Here is a 16,184-nt window from a genome sequence, read left to right as displayed (position 1 = left end):
TTCAGTAAGAGTAATGGTGGCGTTTAGCAGTTAGAAGGTGGCGAGGTGGTCAATGCTTTATTTATAACATCTATGCTACCCCTTTATAGAAAACCAGGGTTAGTTACTCTCTTCTTTTTTTACAGGTCCCTGACAGATGTTGGTGAATCTGTCACACCTTAGATGCTACGTCTGCCCTGCAGCTGGATCAGCAGGTAAGTGCTCTTGCCTTCTAGGTATGGAGGGTCGGCACTTAGGGGTTAATCCTCTGTGGACACTAATGGGACATAATATATCTCCCGAAGCTGGAGTATTTTTATGGACAGCTATGCTAGGGTGCTGCACTGCTAAGCAACAGTAACTTTGAACAAGTCAAGGGTTCATGTTACTATGATAGGAGGCTGGCTGTGAGACAATTGATATGACAACGGGGCAAACAAGGGGTTCATTTAATTATTCTTTATTATCCCCCCTACGATCATATTAGTGAAGTGTGTGCAGGGATTACTCTGTATATGTTGCTACGGCGCAGTGCAGAAGACTTGCGTCTTTTTTACTAAGCTGTGGTGCACTTACAATTTGTGTCAAGTCACGTGACCGTATTTCGTGCTTTCGCTTCTACAGCTTTCCTGTCAGCCGAAATAAGAGCGGATCGCATTGCGGTGTGTTTTAGTTCTGCCCTTTGATCGGAGGATACCTCAGTGGCTTCTGATAAAATACTAAGCAGCAACGGGCGGCTCTTCTACTACAGAGTCTCGACATTGCATTTTGCTAGTGGGTCTTCACGACTGGTCTCTGGAGTGGTAGGTCCTCAGCAGGGCTGAGGTTTAGAGGTGCCAGTAATTTTTTTTAGAGTTTTATACTCTCTCTGACAGCTTAGGTACCGATAACTTTATTTAAAGGTGCAGTTGTATTTTCAAAGGGTCATTTTGATACATGTAATTTTTATTTCTATTGTGAATATATATTTACACATGGACACTGTACCAAATTTGGGAGCCAATTTTGATAAATGTTTATATGTTTGGAGGTGTAGGTTGTCCTTCCTGTGCAACTATGTTCCACATGTTTACGCAGGACTTCATCTGGAGATAAGGATTACCCCCCTCTGAGCCATGTGTCTCTAAGGATAATGTTCATGTCATGCCTCAGCTTTCCCCCTCAAACGTCCCAAGCTTTAGCAATTTCACATGCAGTACCCTGCACTTCCTCTCAACATCCTCCTGGGGGGTGTTTATTTACCAGGAGATTTTGCTGCGCAGATAACTTCTGCAGCTTTATCAGCTTTCCCAGTTACTGGTAAGTGTGAGAGGAAATCTAAGAATATTTCTGTTAGTAAGGGTTCTGACTCAGCTAGGGCTGCATTAGTCAGTCTCTCTTAATTGTCTGATGAAGATGATGCCTCAGTAGCTTCGAATGGCGAAATCTCAGACTCTCAATGTACTGGAAAATTCTACAGATTCAGAGGAGGATAATTTTAGATTTCAGCTAGAACACCTCTGGTTACTTTTGAAGGAGGTCCTTGCTACTTTGGAAGACTCCGACTCGTGTCTCGCTGAGAACCCAAAAAAAGTCTAGTAAACTTAAGAGTATATCAGAAATTTTAGCTCAGGAATGGGAAAAGCCAGGGATTCCATTTTCCCCGTCCCCTGATTTTTTTTTTTTTTTTTTAAAAGTTTCCTGTTGGTAGAGGGAGCTTTCTCTACTCTAGCCAAGAAAACTACTATTCCTATTGAGGATAGTTATTTCAAGGATCCCATGGATAGGAAGCTGGAGGCTTACTTAAAGATTTACATTCATCAGGGATTACAGTGGCAACCAGTTGCAAGTATCGCTACGGTTGCGGGGGCCAGCATCTTATTGGTGTGATGCCTTGTCTGACCTGATTTTTAGAAGAGACTACTATAGAGGAGATCCAGGATAGGATCAAGGCTTAAAAGCTGGCCAATACTTTTATCTGTGATGTCAACATGCAAGTGGATAGACTGGGAGCCAAGATTTCTAGCCTTGCTGTTCTAGCTCGCAGAGCTCTGTGGTTAAAATTTTGGTCTGCAGATGTATCATCCAAGTCCAAACTTCTGTCTTTACCTTATAAGGGCAAGACTTTATTTGGTCCTGATCTAGCTGAGATCATTTCCGAGATTACGGGTGGAAAGGGATCTTTTCTACCTCCAGGACAAGAAGAATAGACCTAGGGGTCGCCAGAATTCCAATTTTCGTTCCTTTCGCAGTTTCAAAGGACAAAAGTCTTCCTCTTCCAAGCCGGAGCAATCCAGAACCTTAATGGAAGTCCAGTCAGTCTTGGAATAAGGGGAATCAAGCCAAAAAGCCTTCAGTTGATTCAAAATCAGCATGAAGGGATTGCCCCCGAACCAGCCTTGGATCAAGTTGCGGGCAGACTATCCTTTTTTTCAGGAGGCTAGGATCCGCAATGTTTCAGATCCTTGGGCCGTGGAACTATTATCCCAGGGTTACAGAATAGGATTAGAGTCTTGCCCCCCCAGGGGCAGATTTATCCTGACAAGGTTATCTGCAAAACAGGAGAAAAGAGAGGCCTACTTAAGCTGCGTAAAGGACCTATCTTCCCTGGGAGTGATTGTTCCAGTAGAGAAACATGGTCACGGTTTCTACTCAAATATTTTTGTAGTTCCCAAAAAGGAGGGAACTTTCTGTCCTATTTTGGACCTAAAGTGTCTCAACAAATTCCTCAAGGTTCCGTCCTTCAAAATGGAAACCATTTGTTCCATTCTTCCCTTGGTTCAAGAGGGTCAGTTCATGACTACCATAGATCTGAAGGCTGCGTATCTCCATGTTCCCATTCACAGGGAACATCACCGATTTCTGTGGTTTGCCTTTCTGGACAAACATTTCAAGTTTGTTGCCCTTCCTTTTGGCCTTGCTACGGTTCCTTGAATCCTTACAAAGGTTCTAGGGGCCCTTTTGGCGGTGGTCAGATCTCAAGGGATAGAGGTGGCACCTTACCTGGATGATATCTTGGTTCAGTTGCCATCTTTTCAACTAGCAAAATCTCATACTGAGATGTTGTCTATTCTTTGTTCCCATGGGTAGAAAGTGAATCTGGAAAAGTACTAGATACCAGGGTGTTTCTTAGAAACAATTTATAGATTTTCTATTTATGAAAAATATTCTGACGGACATCAGAAAATCCAAACTTCTTGCTTCTTACCTTTCACTTCAGGCCTCTGCTAAGCCATCAGTGGCTCTGTGCATGTAAGTAATTGGTCTTATGATTGCTTCCATGGACATCATTCCTTTTGCTTGGTTCCATCTGAAACTCCTACAGCTATGCATGCTCAGTCAGTGGAACGGAGACCACTCAGATCTCTAGCAGAGGATAATTCTGGATCCCCTAACGAGAGACTTTCGTGGTGGATTTTGCAGGACCATTTGTCTCGGTATATGCTTCCTGAGACCTTCCTGGGTAATTGTGAACACGGACGCCAGCCTATCAGGCTGAGGAGCAGTTTGGGGCTCCTTAAGAGCTCAAGGTCTTTGGACTTGAGAGGAGTCTTCTCTTCCCATAAACATCCTCGAGTTGAGAGCGATCTTTTCTTCAGGAAGGCCTGAAAAAGGTTTGTCAGTCATCACTCTGAAGGGTCAGATTTTTGCACTGTCTATTCTTTTGCACAAACGTCTGGCAGATCTACCAGGTGTTCAATCTTTTGTTGAGGCCTTGGTCAGAATCAGGCCTGTGTTTAAACCTGTTGTTCCCCCTTGGAGCCTTAATCTTGTTCTAAAAGTTTTGCAGCAGGCTCCATTTGAGCCTCTGCATGAAGTTGATATTAAGTTATCTTGGAAAGTTTTGTTCTTGCTTTTCTTCTGCTCGCAGAGTTTCCGAGCTTTCGGCTCTGCAGTGTGATTCCCCTTATCTTTTTATTTTTCATGCGGATAAGGCGGTCCTTCGTACTAAGCTTAAATTTCTTTCTAAGGTAGTATTGAATCGCAATATCAATCAGGAAATTGTTGTTCCGTCCTTTTGTCCTAATCCTTCTTCTCAGAAGGAACGCCTGTTGCATAACCTGGATGTTGTGCGTACTCTAAAATTTTACCTTCAAGCAACTAAGGACTTTCGGCAATAGTCTGCCCTATTTATTTTCTTTGGTAAGCGTAAGGGTCCGACGGCTATTTCTACTACTCTTTTTCTCTCTGGTTGAGAAGTATTATCCGGTTAGCTTATGAGACAGCTGGACAACAGCCTCCTGAGAGAATTATGGCTCATTCCACTAGGGCTGTCTTTTTCCTGGGCTTTCAAAAATGAAGCTTCTGTGGAACAAATTGTTGCATACCTTTTTCCAAATTCTAAAAATGTTATACTTTTGCCTCTGCTGAGGCTTTCTTTGGGAGGAAAGTTCAAGTGGTAGTGCCTTCGGTTTAGGTCCGCCTGTTTTGTTCTCACTCCCTTTCATTCTGTGTCCTCTAGCTTGGGTATTGGTTCCGACTAGTAATTGGAAAGAAGTTGTGGACTCTCCATGCCTTAGGAAAGAAAACATGCTTACCTGATAAATTTCTTTCTTTCCGGGCATGACCCGCCCTTTAAATTTAAAGGGATACTGAACCCAAATATTTTCTTTCATGATTCAGATAGAGCATGTAATTTTAAGCAACTTTCTAATTTACTCCTATTATAATTTTTCTTCATTCTCTTGCTATCTTTATTTGAAAAATAAGGCATCTAAACTAAGGAGCCAGACAATTTTTGGTTCAGGATTCTGGACAGCACTTGTTTATTGGTGGGTGAATTTATCCACCAGTCAGCAAGAACAACCCAGGTTGTAAACCAAAAATGGGCCGGCTTCTAAACTTTCTTGCTTTTCAAATAAAGATACCAAGAGAATAAATAAATTGATAATAGGAGTAAATTAGAAAGTTGATTAAAATTGCATGCTCTCTGAATCATGAGAGAAAAAAATTGGGTTCAGTGTTCCTTTAACCCCTTAGTGACCAGAGCACTTTTCCATTTTCTGTCCGTTTGGGACCAAGGCTATTTTTACATTTTTGCGGTGTTTGTGTTTAGCTGTAATTTTCCTCTTGCTCATTTACTGTACCCACACATATTATATACCGTTTTTCTCGCCATTAAATGGACTTTCTAAAGATACCATTATTTTCATCATATCTTATAATTTACTATAAAAAAAATTATAAAATATGAGGAAAAAATTGAAAAAACACACTTTTTCTAACTTTGACCCCAAAAATCTGTTACACATCTACGACCACCAAAAAACACCCATGCTAAATAGTTTCTAAATTTTGTCCTGAGTTTAGAAATACCCAATGTTTACATGTTCTTTGCTTTTTTTGCAAGTTATAGGGCCATAAATACAAGTAGCACTTTGCTATTTCCAAACCACTTTTTTTCAAAATTAGCGCTAGTTACATTGGAACACTAATATCTTTCAGGAATCCCTGAATATCCCTTGACATGTATATATTTTTTTTTAGAAGACAACCCAAAGTATTGATTTAGGCCCATTTTGGTATATTTCATGCCACCATTTCACCGCCAAATGCGATCAAATAAAAAAAATCGTTCACTTTTTCACAAATTTTTTCACAAACTTTAGGTTTCTCACTGAAATTATTTACAAACAGCTTGTGCAAATATGGCACAAATGGTTGTAAATTCTTCTCTGGGATCCCCTTTGTTCATAAATAGCAGACTTATATGGCTTTGGTGTTGCTTTTTGGTAATTAGAATGCCACTAAATGCCACTGCGCACCACACGTGTATTATGCCCAGCAGTGTAGGGGTTAATTAGGGAGCATGTAGGGAGCTTTTTGGGGTAATTTTAGCTTTAGTGTAGTGTAGTAGACAACCCCAAGTATTGATCTAGGCCCATTTTGGTATATTTCATGCCACCATTTCACCGCCAAATGCGATCAAATAAAAAAAAAAGTTACATTTTTCACAATTTTAGGTTTCTCACTGAAATAATTTACAAACAGCTTGTGCAGTTATGGCACAAATGGTTGTAAATGCTTCTCTGGGATCCCCTTTGTTCAGAAATAGCAGACATATATGGCTTTGGCATTGCTTTTTGGTATTTAGAAGGCCGCTAAATGCCGCTGCGCATCACACGTGTATTATGGCTAGCAGTGAAGGGGTTAATTAGGTAGCTTGTAGGGAGCTTGCAGGGTTAATATTAGATTTAGTGTAGAGCTCAGCCTCCCACCTGAAACATCAGACCCCCTGATCCCTCCCAAACAGCTCTCTTCCCTCCCCCACCCCACAATTGTCCCCGCCATCTTAAGTACTGGCAGAAACTCTGCCAGTACTAAAATAAAAGGTATTTGGCCCTTTTTTTTTTAAAAAAAAAAGCATATTTACATATGCTGATGTGTACGATCCCCCCTTAGAACCCAACCTCACTGATCCCCCCTAAAAAGCTCTATAACCCTCCCACTCTAACTTAATGGGCGCCATCTTGGGTACTGGCAGCTGTCTGCCAGTACCCAGTTTAGAAGAAAAAAATGGTTTTTTTTTACATTTATTAAAAGTTTCTGTAGTGTAGCTTCCCCCCACACAAAACCAACCCCCCACCCCTCCATGATCCCCTCCATGATCTTTTTTTGTGCTTAGATTTGGGTCTTATTTATTAATACATTTTCCGTAGTGTAGCGGTTCCCACCCGCTCCCGCCCCGTGCACGCGCCCGCCCGCCACCCTCCGTGCACGCGTGCGCGCCCCCGACGATCGCGCCCCCGATCCCGCCCCCCTTGACGTCATGCGGCACACCGATGGCCGCCCACCCGCCTCCCAAGTCGGCTCCCACCCACCAACGAAACCGGCCATCGATGTCCGGTGCAGAGAGGGCCACAGAGTGGCTCTCTCTGCATCGGATGGCCGTAAAAGGTTATTGCAGGATGCCTCCATATCGAGGCATCACTGCAATAACCGGAAAGCAGCTGGAAGCGAGCAGGATCGCTTCCAGCTGCTTTCCACACCGAGGACGTGCAGGGTACGTCCTCAGGCGTTAACTGCCTTTTTTTTGAGGACGTACCCTGCACGTCCTCGGTCATTAAGGGGTTAAGACGGCAAATTTTTTTTGTACAAACCTCAGGCACCTCTATACTCTTATCTTCTTTTTCCATTTTCCTTCGGCCGAACGACTGGGGATTATGGGTAAGGGAAGTGACACTTAACAGCTCTGCTGAGGTGCTCTTTGCCTCCTGCTGGCCCGGAGTTGAATATCCCACTAGTAATTGTAATGAAGTCGTGGAGCTATGCCATTTGAGTTGAGGGGCCTGATTCTCTAAAGCTCTCTGGCCTGGCGAGATTTTGTAAGATGCCTCATCATTATTACAAGGCCCCTCAGGGACTGTTTTAAAAAAAATTATTTTCTTGTGTATAGTATATCTCATTAAGAGGAGTTAAACAATATTTTTTGTTAATTGGAGATGCCCACGATACAGTAAACAGCTCAGTAAAATAAGCTGATAATTTCTCTCCATATTTGCGAGTTTTTGAGAATCGAGCCCTGAAAGCTCAGTCTGCCAATGCAGACATTTATTGTGAGGACTTGTGTAAAACATCAGTGTAGAGTTTATCAGAATTCAGAAATATTACAAATTGGATTTGTTCACCTCTGCTGAGGCCAAATTTAAGAGAAAAAGTTCTCCATTCTGAATATATATTTTTTTTGATAATGATTGACTTGAGCCTTTTTTTCTGCCAGTCCTTAAATTATACTCCATTAAAGGGACACTGAACCCAAATTTTTTTCTTTCGTGATTCAGATAGAGCATGCAATTTTAAGCAACTTTCTAATTTATTCCTATTATCAAATTTTCTTCGTTCTCTTGCTATCTTTTTATATGAAAAATAAGGCATCTAAGCTAAAGAGCCAGCAAATGTTTGGTTCAGGACCATGGACAGTACTTTTTATTGGTGCTGTCCAATCAGCAAGGACAACCCAGTTTGTTCACCAAAAATGGGCCGGAATCTAAACTTACATTCTTGCTTTTCAAATAAACATACTAAGAGAATGAAGAAAATTTGATAATAGGAGTAAATTAGAAAGTTGCTTAAAATTGCATGCTCTATCTGAATCATGAAAGAAAAAAATTTGGGTTCAGTGTCCCTTTAAATAATTTTTGTTGGTGACTTGAAATTAAATAAAGTGTAGTTTGTTTTATTTGTTTTTTTAATATATTTTTTTTGGTGTGACTTTTTTGTAAATAATAAAGCCTTCTTGCTAAAAAAAAAAAGTGTTTTTGTCCACAGATGGATGACGCATCTTTCACAATGACATTTTTTGGGCAAGGCTATAGTGAAGGGCAAGATCCACAACAAGGCAAACCAAGTGTTAAAATCTGCACACAAGTTTCAGGACCAGGTGAAACGTCATCTTTGTGTTTAGAAGTTACTGAGATAACTCGGTTGATTTTAAGCGTATTGCTATATTTTTTTACTTGCTTGAGTCAATCATATGGCTCTTAATCATAGTTGCTCGGTATTTAGCTGCCTGTATTGAGACTTGTCCCCATTACTTTTCTCCATTTTTATTGCATTTTGAGTTTATCATTTTGCAAGTAGACCACCACATATTCCATATATATATGTGACAGAATATCAGCCCCTTTTAAATAGAAACTTGCAAAGCCTGGCACACTTGATCACCACGTACATTTTGTTATCCCATATTTAGTTACAGCCCACGTGTCATTTGCATTCAGACTGCTAGAGAAACAATATATGCTGCTTACATAACATTGACAATTTCTTTTGAGAGCAATAATAGCTGTTTTCATAGAAAAATGGTTACATTTTTGTCATACCATGAGCACTCTTGAAAGAAAACATTTTTTATTGATTTAAAGGGCCATAATATTAAAAAAACAAAACAAAAAGAAAAACCCTGTTCTAATTCATTAGAGCATCTAATTTTAAGATTCATGACCAGGGGTCAAACATGCAGTAGACATTTGTTCTCTTCTGGTCCCGAGGGGAAACTCTTGCTGATATGATCAGGTTACAGTTACAGAGCTGATTCATATGACTAGCGGTACTGATTGGATCAGTGGCAGTTTCTGCTTAGGACCAGCAGTGCTCTGCAGGTCTCGAGTTGTATTTGTAGGAATTAGAGCATATAGTGTTTGACCCTTTAAGTATACTTTGAAAGTTAATCATGTTTGTTCAATGTTGTGTGTTTTTTTTTTCCCATTTATAGAAGTTGCTTATGTTGCTACACCCATTGCAATGGTGCAGGCTGGAGTTACCATTATAAAGGAACCAAAATCTCTTCCTAAAAGGTATATTTGTTAGCCTTATGTACATTAAGTTTTATAAACAATTATACCAGACAGTCATTGAATGAGTTAACATTCTACAATTTCTTCCAGCATTATTTTTTAAACTAGATATTAAGCTAAATTGCTCACTTTTTTTTTCTCCCCATCAAGGTGACCATACAGTAACTTTACAAAGTCATATGACATGGGAACTAAGCTGCCATATTACACAGCTGCTTTTTCAATATGTTAGCACTTGATATAAGTGTTTTAAAATATTTCTGTAACATGTCAGCACTGCCTTGCTCTGAATGTTTAGCTTCTCCGTCCTTTAGCTCAGTGTTTTCCCAACTCCAGCCCTCAGGGCACATTTAACAAGTTAGATTTTCATGATCTTTGAATTGGAGCACAGGTGAAATGATCAGCTGATCGGTAACCATAGTTATTAACCTGCTCTCACCCAAGATAATCCTTAAAATCTGGCCTGCTCTAGCTCACATTAGTGAATACTCACTAAAGGCACTTGCTTGTGCCTTTGCTATAGAGAACACTCATGCACTGCAAGCTAAGAAAAAGACTGTTAAGATTACTGTATATTGGAAGAAATTAGCAATCTGCTCTCCCTTCAGATTTAAAGGTTAAGATATAAAAATGAAAATTTCCAATTAAAGGGAATACGGTGCGCTAGACAATTGGAATAATAATGAAGTCCAAACGGTGTATAAAGCAAAGTCCACCTGATTTATAAATGTGGCAAATATGGGAACTCTGTCCGTGATTGTAGATATCCGAAGGGTGAATAGTGTCTATGATGGAAGGGCTGCTCCTCATGAACCCAGAGTGTGGAGTGCTGTTAAAAAATAAAAATAAGAAGAGGGCGCCTCATAGTGTGAATCTGTGTTAATAGATGGTATCTGCTCTTATGTTTATAGCGCTTACCAGATGAAGTGGCACTGTGCTGTGACCAGTGCAGATGAACAGGCTAGCACTTAACAGTGGCTAGTACACTGGATCTCGATATCCCTGCAGTAATCACCGTGGCCTCTCGTGTGATGTGGGAGGTATTCTGTCTTTGAAGCGGATGCTATCAGGGATTCTTGGCAGACGGTTCCTAAGGTGGAAGGAGCTATTTCTTTCATGTAATTAGCAAGAGTCCATGAGCTAGTGACGTATGGGATATACATTCCTACCAGGAGGGGCAAAGTTTCCCAAACCTTAAAATGCCTATAAATACACCCCTCACCACACCCACAATTCAGTTTTACAAACTTTGCCTCCGATGGAGGTGGTGAAGTAAGTTTGTGCTAGATTCTACGTTGATATGCGCTCCGCAGGAAGTTGGAGCCCGGTTTTCCTCTCAGCGTGCAGTGAATGTCAGAGGGATGTGAGGAGAGTATTGCCTATTTGAATGCAGTGATCTCCGTCTACGGGGTCTATTTCATAGGTTCTCTGTTATCGGTCGTAGAGATTCATCTCTTACCTCCCTTTTCAGATCGATGATATACTCTTATATATACCATTACCTCTGCTGATTCTCGTTTCAGTACTGGTTTGGCTTTCTACAAACATGTAGATGAGTGTCCTGGGGTAAGTAAATCTTATTTTCTGTGACACTCTAAGCTATGGTTGGGCACTTTGTTTATAAAGTTCTAAATATATGTATTCAAACATTTATTTGCCTTGACTCAGAATGTTCAACTTTCCTTATTTTTCAGACAGTTTCATATTTGGGATAATGCATTTGAATTAATCATTTTTTCTTACCTTCAAAAATTTGACTCTTTTTCCCTGTGGGCTGTTAGGCTCGCGGGGGCTGAAAATGCTTCATTTTATTGCGTCATTCTTGGCGCGGATTTTTTTGGCGCAAAAAATTATTTTCCATTTCCGGCGTCATACGTGTCGCCGGAAGTTGCGTCATTTTTTTGACGTTATTTTGCGTCAAAAATGTCGGCGTTCCGGATGTTGCGTCATTTTTGGCGCCAAAAGCATTTCGGCGCCAAATAATGTGGGCGTCTTGTTTGGCGCTAAACAAATATGGGCGTCGCTTTTGTCTCCACATTATTTAAGTCTCATTATTTATTGCTTCTGGTTGCTAGAAGCTTGTTCACTGGCATTTTTTTCCCATTCCTGAAACTGTCATTTAAGGATTTTGATCAATTTGCTTTATATGTTGTTTTTTCTATTACATATTGCAAGATGTTCCACGTTGCAACTGAGTCAGAAGTTACTTCAGGAAAATCACTGCCCGGGGCTGGAGCTACCAAGCTAAGTGTATCTGCTATAAATTTTTGGTATCTGTTTCTCCAGCTGTTGTTTGTATTGCATGTCATGACAAACTTATTAATGCAGATAAAATTTCCTTTAGTACTGTTATATTACCTGTTGCTGTTCCGTCAACATTTAATTTTCAGAGTGTTCCTGATAAACATAAGAGATTTTATTTTTTAAATCCATTTAGAAGGCTATGTCTGTTATTTCTCCTTCTAGTTTACATAAAAGTCTTTTAAAAACTTCTCTTTTTTCAGATGAATTTTTAAATGAACATCATCATTCTGATACTGATAATGGTTCTTCTGGTTCAGAAGTTTCTGTCTCAGAGGTTGATGCTGTTAAATCTTTGTATTTGTTCAAGATGGAATTTATTCGTTCTTTATTTAAAGAAGTATTAATTGCTTTAGATATAGAGGATTCTGGTCCTCTTGATACTAAATCTAAACGTTTAAATAGGGTTTTTAAATCTCCTGTATTTATTCCAGAAGTGTTTAATCTCCCTGATGCTTTTTCCGAAGTAATTTCCAGGGAATGGAATAATTTGGGTAATTCTTTTACTCCTTCTAAACGTTTAAGCAATTATATTCTGTGCCATCTGACAGATTAGAGTTTTTTGGGACAAAATCCCTAAGGTTTGGGGCTGTCTCTATTCCTGCTAAAATGTACTACTATTCTTACGGCAGATAGTACTAAATTTAAGGATCCTTTAGATAAGAAAATTGAATCCTTTCTAAGAAAAGTTTACTTATGTTTAGGTAATCTTCTTAGACCTGCTCTATTTTTACCGGATGTTGCTGCAGCTTCATCTTTTTGGTTAAAAGTTTTAGCGCAACAAGTAACAGATCATATTTTTATAGCATTATTTTTATTCTATAACATGCTAATAATTTTATTGGTGATACCATCTTTTGATATCATTTGAGTTGATGTCAGGTATATGTCTCTAGCTATTTTAGCTAGATAAACTTTATGGATTTAACTTGGAATGCTGATATGTCTTCTAAGTTAACTTTGTTTTTCCCTTTCTTTCCAGGGTAATAATCATTTTTTCGTTCTTTTTCTCATAATAAGGAACAAAAGCCTGATCCTTCATCCTCAGGAGCGGTATCAGTTTGGAAACTATTTCCAGTTTGGAATATATCCAAGCCTTATAGAAACCTATAGTCAGCTCCTAAGTACCCATGAAGGTGCGGCCCTTTTTCCAGTTCAGCTGGTATGGGGCAGATTACGTTTTCTTCAAAGGAGTTTGGATCAATTCCGTTCTCAAACATTGTTTCAGAAAGGTACAGAATTGGCTTCAGTTAAGGCCTCCTGCTAAGAGATTTTTTTCTTTCCCGTGTCCCAGTTAACACAGCAAGGCTCAGCATTTCTGAAATGTGTTTCAGATCTAGAGTTGGCTGGAGTAATTATGCCAGTTCCAGTTCTGGAACAGGGGCTAGGGTTTTATTTTATCTCTTCATTGTACCAAAGAAGGTCAATTCCTTCAGACCAGTTCCGGATCTATCAATATTGAATCGTTATGTATACCAACATTCAAGATGGTTACTGTAGGACTATTCTGCCTTTTGTTTAGCAAGGGCATTTTATGTCTACAATAGATTTGCAGGATGTGTATCTGCATATTCCGATTCATTCAGATCACTTTTAGTGTTTGAGATTCTCTTTTTAGACGAGCATTACCAGTTTTTTTGGCTCTACCGTTTGGCCTAGCCTCAGTTCCAATAATTTTTTTCAAAGATTCTCGGTGCCCTTCTTTCTGTATTCAGAGAGCAGGGTTTTGGTATTTCCTTATTTGGACGATTATCTTGGTATTTGCTCAGTCTTCTCATTCGAAGAATCTCATGCGATTCGACTTGTGTTGTTTCTTCAAGATCATGGTTGGAGGATCAATTTACCAAAAAGTTCATTGATTCCTCAGTCAAGGGTAACCTTTCTGGGTTTCCAGATAGATTCAGTGTCCATGACTCTGTCTTTAACAGACAAGAGACGTCTAAAGTTGTTTTCAGCTTGTCGAAACCTTCAGTCACAATCATTCCCTTCGGTAACCTTATGCATGGAAATTCTAGGTCTTATGACTGCTGCATTGGACGCAATCCCCTTTGCTCGTTTTTCACATGCGACCTCTTCAGCTCTGTATGCTGAATCAATGGTGCAAGGATTACACAAAGATATCTCAATTTATATCTTTAAAACCGATTGTTTGACACTCTCTAACATGGTGGACAGATCACCATCGTTTAATTCAGGGGGCTTCTTTTGTGCTTCCGACCTGGACTGTAATTTCAACAGATACAAGTCTCACAGGTTGGGGAGCTGTGTGGGGATCTCTGTCGGCACAAGGAGTTTGGGAATCTCAGGAGGTGAGATTACCGATAAATATTTTGGAACTCCGTGCAATTTTCAGAGCTCTTCAGTTTTGGCCTCTTCTGTAGAGAGAATCGTTCATTTGTTTTCAGACAGACAATGTCACAACTGTGGCATACATCAATCATCAAGGAGCGACTCACAGTCCTCTGGCTATGAAAGAAGTATCTCGAATTTTTTGGTTTGGGCGGACTCCAGCTCCTGTCTAATCTCTGCGGTTCATATCCCAGGTGTAGACAATTGGGAAGCGGATTATCTCAGTCGCCAAACGTTGCATCCGGGCGAATGGTCTCTTCACCCAGAGGTATTTCTTCAGGTTGTTCAAATGTGGGAACTTCCAGAAATAGATCTGATGGCGTCTCATCTAAACAAGAAACTTCCCAGATATCTGTCCAGATCCCGGGATCCTTAGGCGGAGGCAGTGGATGCATTATCACTTCCTTGGAAGTATCATCCTGCCTATATCTTTCCGCCTCTAGTTCTTCTTCCAAGAGTAATCTCCAAGATTCTGAAGGAATGCTCGTTTGTTCTGCTGGTAGCTCCGGCATGGCCTTACAGGTTTGGTATGCGGATCTTGTCCGGATGGCCTCTTGCCAACCGTGGACTCTTCCGTTAGACCAGACCTTCTGTCACAAGGTCCTTTTTTCCATCAGGATCTGAAATCCTTAAATTTAAAGGTATGGCGATTGAACGCTTGATTCTTGGTCAAAGAGGTTTCTCTGACTCTGTGATTAATACTATGTTACAGGCTCGTAAATCTGTATCTAGAGAGATATATTATAGAGTCTGGAAGACTTATATTTTTTGGTGTCTTTCTCATCATTTTTCTTGGCATTCTTTTAGAATACCGAGAATTTTACAGTTTCTTCAGGATGGTTTAGATAAGGGTTTGTCTGCAAGTTCCTTGAAAGGACAAATCTCTGCTCTTTCTGTTCTTTTTCACAGAAAGATTGCTATTCTTCCTGATATTTATTGTTTTGTACAAGCTTTGGTTCGTATAAAACCTGTCATTAAGTCAATTTCTCCTCCTTGGAGTTTGAATTTGGTTCTGGGAGCTCTTCAAGCTCCTCCCTTTGAACCTATGCATTCATTGGTCATTAAATTACTTTCTTGGAAAGTTTTGTTCCTTTTGGCCATCTCTTCTGCCAGAAGAGTTTCTGAATTATCTGCTCTTTCTTGTGAGTCTCCTTTTCTGATTTTTCATCAGGATAAGGCGGTGTTGCGAACTTCTTTTGAATTTTTACCTAAAGTTGTGAATTCCAACAACATTAGTAGAGAAATTGTGGTTCCTTCATTATGTCCTAATCCTAAGAATTCTAAGGAGAAATCATTGCATTCTTTGGATGTTGTTAGAGCTTTGAAATATTATGTTGAAGCTACTAAGTCTTTCCGAAAGACTTCTAGTCTATTTGTTATCTTTTCCGGTTCTAGAAAAGGCCAGAAAGCTTCTGCCATTTCTTTGGCATCTTGGTTGTAATCTTTAATTCATCTTGCCTATGTTGAGTCGGGTAAAACTCAGTCTCAGAGGATTACAGCTCATTCTACCAGGTCAGTTTCTACTTCCTGGGCGTTTAGGAATGAAGCTTCGGTTGATCACATTTGCAAAGCTGCAACTTGGTCCTCTTTGCATATTTTTACTAAATTCTACCATTTTGATGTATTTTCTTCTTCTGAAGCAGTTTTTGGTAGAAAAGTACTTCAGGCAGCGGTTTCAGTCTGAATCTTCTGCTTATGTTTTTTATTAAACTTTATTTTGGGTGTGGATTATTTTCAGCAGGAATTGGCTGTCTTTATTTTATCCCTCCCTCTCTAGTGACTCTTGTGTGGAAAGATCCACATCTTGGGTAATCATTATCCCATACGTCACTAGCTCATGGACTCTTGCTAATTACATGAAAGAAAACATAATTTATGTAAGAACTTACCTGATAAATTCATTTCTTTCATATTAGCAAGAGTCCATGAGGCCCACCCTTTTTGTGGTGGTTATGATTTTTTTGTATAAAGCACAATTATTCCAATTCCTTATTTTATATGCTTTCGCACTTTTTTATCACCCCACTTCTTGGCTATTCGTTAAACTGAATTGTGGGTGTGGTGAGGGGTGTATTTATAGGCATTTTAAGGTTTGGGAAACTTTGCCCCTCCTGGTAGGAATGTATATCCCATACGTCACTAGCTCATGGACTCTTGCTAATATGAAAGAAATTAATTTATCAGGTAAGTTCTTACATAAATTATGTTTTCCACCTTAGCTAAACGAACTACTATCCCTATTGAGGATAGTTGTGCTTTCAAGGACCCTATGGATGAGAA

The 16,184-nt window shown here is 39.8% G+C and overlaps 1 protein-coding gene across 2 annotated transcripts in view; it reads left to right on the top strand.

The window, feature by feature from the left end:
- The window catches only part of LOC128656889 (saccharopine dehydrogenase-like oxidoreductase), a 109,307-nt gene that overhangs the window by 70,212 nt on the left and 22,911 nt on the right, over positions 1-16,184 (top strand). Inside the window, exons 10-11 of one of the 2 annotated variants that reach the window (XM_053711054.1) lie at positions 8,212-8,338; positions 9,173-9,254. In XM_053711054.1, the coding sequence (XP_053567029.1) occupies positions 8,212-8,338; positions 9,173-9,254 (209 nt within the window). The remainder of the gene's footprint in view (positions 1-8,211; positions 8,339-9,172; positions 9,255-16,184) is intronic. The other variant, XM_053711055.1, reaches the window with a different exon arrangement.

The sequence above is a fragment of the Bombina bombina genome, chromosome 4, assembly GCF_027579735.1.
Source record: "Bombina bombina isolate aBomBom1 chromosome 4, aBomBom1.pri, whole genome shotgun sequence".
Taxonomy (NCBI): domain Eukaryota; kingdom Metazoa; phylum Chordata; class Amphibia; order Anura; family Bombinatoridae; genus Bombina; species Bombina bombina.
This window is presented reverse-complemented; position numbering and strand designations above follow the sequence as displayed.